Genomic DNA, 9,458 nt, shown 5'->3' with positions numbered 1-9,458 from the left:
TTCAACACCGTAGCTAGGCAGGACCACATGACATGATTCAATCACACAGTTTGCTATGCCAACCAAAGACGGCCTGACAGACTGGACTGCAGTGCTGTTTTGCCACCTTAGGGAGACATACACTTTAGGCCTTGCAGCCATACAGAAATGCATGTTATAAAGGTGCTATCTGCGCCATTTGCCACCATGACAAACTTCACAAAGATTGGCCCCTTTATTTTATACTGTTAGCGACACCTCTAACTTCAACATGAGCAATTATAATCCCTTTACTTTTAATTGTTCATTTTTCAGAGCTAAATATTCAGGTACATGTAGATAGATATACATAACATATTCCTTTCCTAAGGATTATTCTGTACATCACAAGATGTTATTGATAACCATTTTTTTCTTTATTTATGTCAACAAATAGTGTTGACAAGTCTTGTGTATTTCTTCAATAAAATTTGAAATAGTACCAAAAACTGGACACTAAAAACTTGGTTTAGAACAATACTGTCTTTTATGCACTATCCCAAACTGTAAAATAACACCGCCTCACTGATACAGACATGTGGTTGTCCAAACACACAAACAACAGCTTTCATATACACTCTTGTGACAAACACTCACTCAGACTCACATACATACACACAAACAAGGAAGAACAAAGAAAAGAGTTAGAGAATGGGATAAATTAAGACAGAAGAGTTTAAGATCCATGCAAGCTCCTCCACCTCTAGAGGTAGACCTCAGGCAGCAAGGTTGGACAGCCCCCATGTTTGGCATGCTCATCAGTCGCATGTTCACAGTTAGATAAAGTTACCCAAAGTCATTTCACTAAGATCAGAATTTTGTGAAGTCACAACACAAGTGTTAAAATAACATGATTGCAAAAATTGGATACAGCTTTTCTAGCTTGCTAACTGTGAATTTTAAGAAACGTATGGTCATTCTAATATATATAGATTTTTAAAATCTTACTTCAGAGCCCTCTCTAACCATATCTCATGGGCTTCACGTGCAAACATAGCCCCGCCATAAAGTGGTACTCAACAACTCACGGTCTTTGTTTTTGATGGGGTAGTAGAGTAAATTAAGTAGATAATCAACTACCTATATTGTTCAAGCTTGAATATTAATTCTTGACCTTGTAAACAGCATTTTTCAGCCTCCCCTTAGTCTTCAACTGATGACCTGATGACCAGTATTCACTGTGTCAGGAAGGACCCTTTACAAAGCTGTGCAAGGCTTAAGATAAGAGCACCAATGTGTGATTAATTTTGAGTCAGTTAAAAGTAAATTCAATCAAAGAAATTTCAATATTATAAGTCTCTATACTGTGCTTTTAGTTTGCCCATCGTTTATAGCATTACCAAGACTTTTTAGTCATCAAAAAATACTTTCTAAAACTTAACATAAGCAGTCATACTGCTTTTAGAGTTGGGTGGCTTCACCTTTTGGGTTCACAACCTAAGGGATAAAAATTAATTGGTAGGGCCTCACTGACCCTGCTCTCCTTAACTATAACACTTCCTCGCCATAGATTTTCTGTGTGGCAATTTGACATAGTCATTAGGGACTATGGAAAATAGAGAGTTTTGACCCAACACATTGACAAGCCATTATAGGGAAGGGGCTTTCATGTAATGTTTAATGTGTATGTTTCTTCCAAAATATCTCAGTTGGTGAGTACCATGCTATCATAGTTTCCTGAAATGATAACTGAAACAATAACAACCTGTGACTTCATTCTAATAAATGAGAATTTCCCTACAATATGCTCTTGTTCAAGAACAGCGAAAGCTCTATTTTAGATCAATTCTATAAATGTAGACAGTAATTTTGTGTTTCTAAATGGTGAACTTAGATCAGAAGCTAAAGGTAACTTCCCACCTGAAGGTGTATTCATAGTACAGTTCCTATCTAATCAACACTGCATTAATTCAAGCAAGCATGGCTGAGAAAGAAGAGCTCTTAAAGTATGAAGACAAGTAATAGAAACCTTTGTCGACCCTCATGGCATGTAGTTTTATGGTACAAAGTAAGTGGAAAGTCAGTGTTTTCCAAAACCAATGAACTATTCAGTGGTAAAATGGTAAAAAAAATATTGGTCATGTTACCAATATCACTTTGAAAAAACATCAATATAAGAAAGCAATCTCAGTAGTGCACACTCACTCTCACTATTTTTCTCTCTCATCCTCTTAGAGATGTAGTGGTTGTTGTTTGTGGTGATGCAGTGTAGTGTAACAGTAATGTTTCCTCAGAACATGGTGCACCGTTTTCCCCTCTTCTTCACTGGTGGAGGGCAGAGCACAGCTCGGATGGCCTCATCAAATACCGTCTTCAGGCCACGCTGGGTCAGAGCGGAGCATTCCAGGTACTTCACAGCTCCTGGGGACCAGGAAGAGGGGATAGTTGGAAATATAGTACTGCTCCACTGCTTCAAGTGCAATGTTTTGCAGCAACAGCTCAGGGAAGATTAAAAAAAGGAGCACATATGTTGCCAACCCTACGGCCTCAATTAATGTCAGTGATGTCAAAATTAGAGGATCTGTGAGCAATTACTATTTAATGAATCTGGCCATCTGAGAAGCACTGCTACTTTTAACTGACGTGCACTTGCTAGTGTAGTGTCTCTAAGAAGGGAAAAAGAAGAACTACATGATTGCATTCAGGCAGACCAAATGAAGGTCAACAATATGCAAGTTATGTGTTCAATATGAATGAAAAAAACTATTATGAAGACTTGAGATGGATTATTTTATGCTTTACTAGCTCACTGATTAACACGCCCATGATTTCATTTTTTTCTTTGATTTGAGCCATCTTCAGAACATCATTCATTTATACTTCAGTTAGAACCACCTGCTGTAAAAAAAAAGAAAAAAAAAGATGGGCCATCTTTGCTTTATCTTCAGTGTGCTCCATGAATCAAACGTGGCTGAAACATGACTGAAGCAAATCTGTCAGAGCATCAATTTGAAATTTCCTGATTCCCCATATTACCTTGTTTAAAATACTTACTTCCTCTCCATATTTGACCTCTCTTATCACAGGGCTACATATACATTAATCCCCATTTGAAGCCAAAGAAATGGTAAGAAATTAGTAGATCATCATGCTTCAGTATAGAGTTATGAAAATGCCACACTTAGCCTTACCAATCTCTCTTGCCATAGCCAGGCCCTGCGGATAGGTGATGGGGGAGAGCTTCTTGTCTCGCAGCCTTTCAATGGTGTCCTTATCATCTCGCAAATCCAGCTTCGTGCCAACCAGGATAATTGGTGTGTTGGGGCAATGGTGTCGCACCTCAGGGTACCACTGAAGCACCATACACGCATACACAAAAGCACACATTTGCATATAGGAAGGAAAAAGTCAATGAGAGGGGAGAGAGATAAGAGTTAGACTAATACAGACGCAGAAGGACATGGGCCTTTCCATGACATTCAACAGACTCTAGTTGTGAAAATAGAAAAATTGTTTTTAATGGATGATTCAGAAAGGAAGTGTGGCTGTATGAACACAAAACATCGTCAGGCAAAGCAACCTCCAATCACATCACATGATGAGAGCGCAGATCCTGATCGACCTGAAGCAAACAGACACAACAGAGGGAGCTGGGACCATAAGAAAAGCGTGATTTCAAATGAGAGCATCTCATGATGCTCACCAGACCAAACCACAGCTGGCCACCCTCCTCCCTTTGTATTGTCTTGATTTGTTCAAACCTCGTCTTATAGCATGTCTCTTAGCAGCATCCCCTGGGAGAATGAGTTAAAATTCAGACTGTTCTAAGTCGAGGTCTGGACAGATGGAGCTGTTATGTGATAAGCCAGGTGGAGCCATAGATGTGCCTCCTTGTGGTCAGACTCGGCGTGGAGGGGACATGGGGGTGGGGGTGGTCAGCCAGCGTACTGACCTTAGCTCGGACGTTCTCAAAGGAAGCCGGACTGACCAGGGAGAAGCATATCAAGAACACATCCTGGGAGAGAACCAGAGAGATGGCTAGTTGAAATCAAGATCTGCGTGTGTGTGTGTTTGAGCGTGGGCATGTGTTAGAGCTACACAAATTCTCCTTCATTTTGGTTGACAGTGAAATTGAAAAATATTTTTTTCTTAAATAAACTAACATTTTATTTGAGGGTTGCTCTCAAACAAATCTTGGTAAACTAATAGTGACTTATTTTGACTTTTTGAAATTGAAAAATATTTTTTTCTTAAATAAACTAACATTTTATTTGAGGGTTGCTCTCAAACAAATCTTGGTAAACTAATAGTGACTTATTTTGACTTAATTTTAATTGACTTAAAATTGTAAAAAAAAACAAACAACAACAACAAAAAAAACACTTAAAATGAAACATGCAGATACTCTTAAACAAGAAATGTTTCTTGTCAGTATTGGAACAAATCACTTGTTTTGTAATATAAAAACACCTTAGTGTGGGTGGGTTTGATTGTTTCAGTTACATAGATGGAGAAATGTGTGCTTCATAGTCAGCAGACGTTTAAGTTTAAGTGGAATGATCAAATAATGTAGTCAAAGCAACCTTACATGTTCAATAAGTCTGTTTAGTTACATATTAGGAAAAATGTGATATTTTGTGTCCCACAAATTTAACACTTTAAAAGACATAATTCTTTCCCATTCTTGGAACATCTGGATTATGTTAATTAGGGCTGTTGTTGTAAGTGAGAATACCGTCTGTGGGTAAGACAGTGGTCTGAGCCTATCGTAGTCCTCCTGTCCTGCTGTATCCCAAAGGCCCAGATTCACTGGTTTCCCATCCACCATCACATTGGCAGAGTAGTTGTCAAAACTGCAGGAAAGATATGGCAGTGAATGATTTAGATAAATAAATTAAATACATGAGTAATAAAACGTAATTCTTAACTGCACTGACTAGGAGCTTGCCTTCAAATGTATCGTTATGTCTAGGTCAGGACAGCAATTTTTCAAGGAGGGATTAGTTCAAAAGAAAATTATGATATCTTTTAACATACATACTTATTTCTAATTTCTGCCTTGCAGATACATTTGTGTTCAAAATAATAGCAGTCCAACATGAATAACCTGTTTTTGGTAGAAATTATATTACTGCATGGCAAATAATTTACCAGTTGCTGTAGTAGGGTCATAGAAAACCAACAGAGCCAACATTCATGATATGTATGCTCCTCAGTCTGTGTAATTGAATAATGAATTGAAGTTGCGTGTTCAAAAAAATAGCAGTGTGGAGTTCAATTAGTGAAGTCATTCAATCTGTGAAAAAACAGGTGTCAATCAGGTGGCCCTTATTTAAGGATGAAGCCAGCACATGTTGCTCATGCATTTCTCTCTGAAAACCTGAGAAAAATGGGTCGTTCCAGACATTGTTCAGAAGAAAAACGTACTTTGATTAAAATGTTGATTAATGAAGGGAAAACATACAAAGAAGTGCAGAAAATGATGGGCTGCTCGGCTAAAATGATCTCCAATGCTTTAAAATGGAAAGCAAAACCAGAGAGACGTGGAAGAAAACGGAAGACTACCATTCGAATGGATCGAAGAATAGCCAGAATGGTGAAAACTCAGCCAATGATCAGCTCCAGGATGATCAAAGACAGTCTGAAGTTACCTGTGAGTACTGTGACAATTAGAAGACGCCTGTGTGAAGCTAATCTATCAGCAAGAAGCCCCCGCAAAGTCCCACTGTTAAAAAAAAGACATGTGCTGAAGAGGATACAATTTGCCAAAGAACACATTGGCTGGCCAAAAGAGAAATGGAGAAACATTTTGTGGACGGATGAGAGTAAGATTGTTCTCTTTGGGTCTAAGGGCCGCAGACAGTTTGTCAGACGACCCCCAAACACTGAATTCAAGCCACAGTACACTCTGAAGACAGTGAAGCATGGTGGTGCAAGCATCATGATATGGGGATGTTTCTCTTACTATGGTGTCGGGCCTATTTATCGCATACCAGGGATCATGGATCAGTTTGGATACATCAAAATACTTGAAGAGGTCATGTTGCCTTATGCTGAAGAGGAAATGCCCTTGAAATGGGTGTTTCAACAAGACAATGACCCCAAACACACCAGTAAGCGAGCAGCTTCTTGGTTCCAGACCAACAAAATTAAAGTCATGGAGTGGCCAGCCCAATCCCCGGACCTTAATCCGATAGAAAACTTGTGGGGTGACATTAAAAATGCTGTTTCTGAGGCAAAACCAAGAAATGCAGAGGAATTATGGAATGTTGTCAAATCATCCTGGGCTGGAATACCTGTTCACAGATGCCAGAAGTTGGTCGACTCCATGCAACACAGATGTGAAGCGGTTCTCAGAAACAGTGGCTATACAACTAAATATTAGTTTAGTGATTCATAGGAATGCTGAATCCTGGATATTTTTCAGTTTATACAGTAAATATTTGAGTTTGTAAAGTAAAATGCAGACACTGCTATTTTTTTGAACAGCCCAATGTTCATTTTTCTTCATTTTCTGTAAAGTGAGTAAAGAATTTCTGCTTTTTTCTTCATGTTTTGATTTAGAATATAATGTGCAGTGTCCTCAATGCATGGAAATAAAAACCATTATAAGGATTTTGGGCTTTACTCAATTTTTTAAACAGACTGCTATTATTTTGAACACAACTTTACAAGTTTAAAGCCAGCAGATGGTTAGCTCAGCTTATTGTACCTGACCATAAAGACCTGAATGAGACCATACTAGTACAGCTCCCTTCAAAAGTTAAACCATAAACATGGTATATCTGTAAACATATGCCAAACCACATACACTATTACATTTGTCCAATACTAAGCCCAGCTAGGAGATCGCCCAAAACCCTAACTTGCAGTTGTTATTAACAAAGCATTATTAATTGATGAACTTTAGAAGCACTGGGGTAGCGTTAGGCTAGCCATTTCCCAATGCTTTTACCCCTAGTTTAACTTATGCCAAGATAAGATACACTTAACTTTTATGCTAAGCTACACCAACCATCTGCTAAAGGTTGGCTTCATATTTATGTTACACAGACAAGACACGAATATCAATCCTTTCATCTAATAAGTGCTAAGATGATAAATAACTGTCCGACAAGACAAATATTTAAAAACACTAAAATCCCTGTAAAGATTTTACATTACATTGGCAAAAATTCTATTTGCTATCAGTATCTCATATTGTACAGCATACTGTCAGAGCACGAATGCTATAACATTAAACTACTGCTTACATCAAATAACTGTTAAATCATGTAGAGAGTGTGGTGTACTCACACAGTGGGGATGTATTCACCAGGGAAGGCATTGGTGGTGTAGCTAATCAGCAGACAGGTCTTGCCCACAGCCCTGAGAAGGAGACAACATTTTAACACAGCTCCACAAAATCTAGATTTGAGTAGATTGCACCCAAAAATATTAATAATAATAAAAACACCAACCATTCCATAAAGTATAAACTATACATGTAAACACTGTTGTGAGTGTGTGTGTGTGTGTGTTGGAGGGCAGACTGCTACTCCCTTGCCATGAGTGCCACACAGACACTGGCCTACTTTCACATTGCCTGAGGGATGCAGTACGTCCCAGTGAAATGAATGAGTTAACAAAAGGGAGGGAGTTAAAATTACTGATGACTGACAGCTCAGATTACTTGAAATTTTATATAAAGAGGAAGAGCATTGTCATAAAGTCTTTGCGTGATGCAGCACAACCCCAATTAAGTTCTAATAAGATTTTAGCCATGGACAGAAATATTGTGACTTTAAAATTTACTTTGATGACAGCGTTCTCAGAGATCACATCCAACACTGAAATGAGTGTCCCAATTCACCTCAACTGCAACCTTATTGTAATATATATATATATATCTATATATAGTGTATATAGATATATATATAATGGAATAATGACTGAGAGAAAATAACAGCAAGAAGTGGAATTTTTTAGATTTATTACAATGACATACTCAGATGGTGTCTCCACAATTGCAACTTTCAAAAAAATGAATGCAAGTCACTTACAACTGCAGGCATGGTAACTTATTATTCATTGTACTATTAATGGTAAATCAATGTAGCCATTATATTTATTTTGTGGAGCCAGAGGACGTTAACGAGCATCTGCAATGAGCCACATTATGCAAACAAACCCGGAAAGCTAGAAAATGCTTTTGGCTTGGGCACTTGGTGAGTAATTTTTAAGCAGATAAATGGATGGCGTCATTGTCTCCATGTTTCATTTCTAAATACATTCATGAGATAATATGCCTGCAGCCAGTTTTTCAAAGACATTTTGATTCATTTTGAGGAACCAATAGCAGGGCCCTGAAACTGAATCAGCTCAGATTTGTCCCAAACAATCAGGTAGTCAAAGGACGATTTCCATACAGGCTGTCCAATGAAAGCTTGGAGTATAAACTGGCAATATAAACAGCTGTTTGTACAAATGATGCAAATAAAAATTTGCCTTCATATTTAGTCTGATCTATCTGCTTTATAAACCACTACCTTTCTCTACTGAACATGCTATTTCCGAGATTGACATGGCACAGTGCTGTGACGCTGTTAGGGTTATATCTTCTAAACTGAGCAGTTGTTACTGCCCGTGACCAGCAAACTGAGTTTGCATTTTACTGGTGTAGATCTGCAACTAGCAACTATATAGCAATTTTTCCACATCGATATGAAAAATCCACCCACAAATATCAGTACATGGAGCTTAAGATGCAGGAGTAAAAGGCTCGCAGAGAGGAATTAGGGCAGCGGGGCCTGTTTGCTAATAACAGGGCCACAAATTCCTCAGCGTGCATCAGCACTTCAGCCTGCCCCCAGTGGCCTGCGAGCAGTGTGAACCGTGTAGGGGTTCCTGCATAGCAAACTGAGGCGCACCGTTCCCATTATAAAAAAAAAAAAAAAAAAAAAAAAACTATGAAAACATACTAAATACACTAAATAGCACATCATTGTGGAAACTGTCGAGCATCAGCGATCGGTTGAGCTCGGTGAGCCCTAGCTCCCATTTCCTACATAGCATCCTCCCATCATCCATCCGTCCGCGGAGGCATCACTGAATCACACATGAGAAAATGTGCCTGTGCTCTGCGTGTTCACGCCCTCCTCACCCGTCACCAACCACAACACATTTGATCGCCTGCATTTATGCTCGAGCTGTAGTCTTCAAAGGACCCGGCGATGGTGGTTAATTTTGATCCAACGGTCTGCGTTGAGGTCTCGGATGACAGCAGCGGGCCAGTCTGCTCGGCGATGGAGCCGCAGTGAAAGAGATCAACGACGAACATTACCGAACAAGTCCGGAAAGTATCGAATATGTTTAAAGGGACAGAGCAGGAACGCAAGAAACCTGGGAGGTTTCACTTCGTCTCCTTCCGCCTTCGCTTACCACCCTTATTAGTACTTTGATTGTGACTTGTTTCGGCCCTGATGTTATGGTTTATTATTGTCACAACACGTAAAGGTAAA

The 9,458-nt window shown here is 39.0% G+C and overlaps 1 protein-coding gene across 3 annotated transcripts; it reads right to left on the bottom strand.

Annotated features, from left to right (window-relative positions):
- Positions 1-1,959: 1,959 nt before the first annotated feature.
- Positions 1,960-9,233, bottom strand: rac3b (Rac family small GTPase 3b). 3 transcript variants are annotated; one of them, XM_029527606.1, is made up of 6 exons: positions 9,101-9,233; positions 7,255-7,326; positions 4,694-4,811; positions 3,911-3,973; positions 3,140-3,309; positions 1,960-2,376 (listed from the first exon to the last, which is right to left on the bottom strand). In XM_029527606.1, the coding sequence occupies exons 1-6, from the start codon at positions 9,133-9,135 to the stop codon at positions 2,319-2,321; spliced, it is 516 nt and encodes a 171-aa protein (XP_029383466.1). In that variant the 5' UTR covers positions 9,136-9,233; the 3' UTR covers positions 1,960-2,318. The 3 variants fall into 3 exon arrangements, with proteins under 3 accessions (XP_029383466.1, XP_029383465.1, XP_029383464.1); XM_029527605.1 differs by having other exon boundaries at positions 1,960-2,379; positions 3,150-3,309; XM_029527604.1 differs by lacking the exon at positions 9,101-9,233 and having other exon boundaries at positions 1,960-2,379; positions 3,150-3,309; positions 7,255-7,469.
- Between the last annotated feature and the right edge of the window lie 225 nt (positions 9,234-9,458).

This window comes from Echeneis naucrates, chromosome 19, assembly GCF_900963305.1.
Source record: "Echeneis naucrates chromosome 19, fEcheNa1.1, whole genome shotgun sequence".
NCBI lineage: Eukaryota > Metazoa > Chordata > Actinopteri > Carangiformes > Echeneidae > Echeneis > Echeneis naucrates.
The sequence above is the reverse complement of the archived record's forward strand: the minus strand, read 5'-3'. Positions and strand labels throughout refer to the sequence as shown.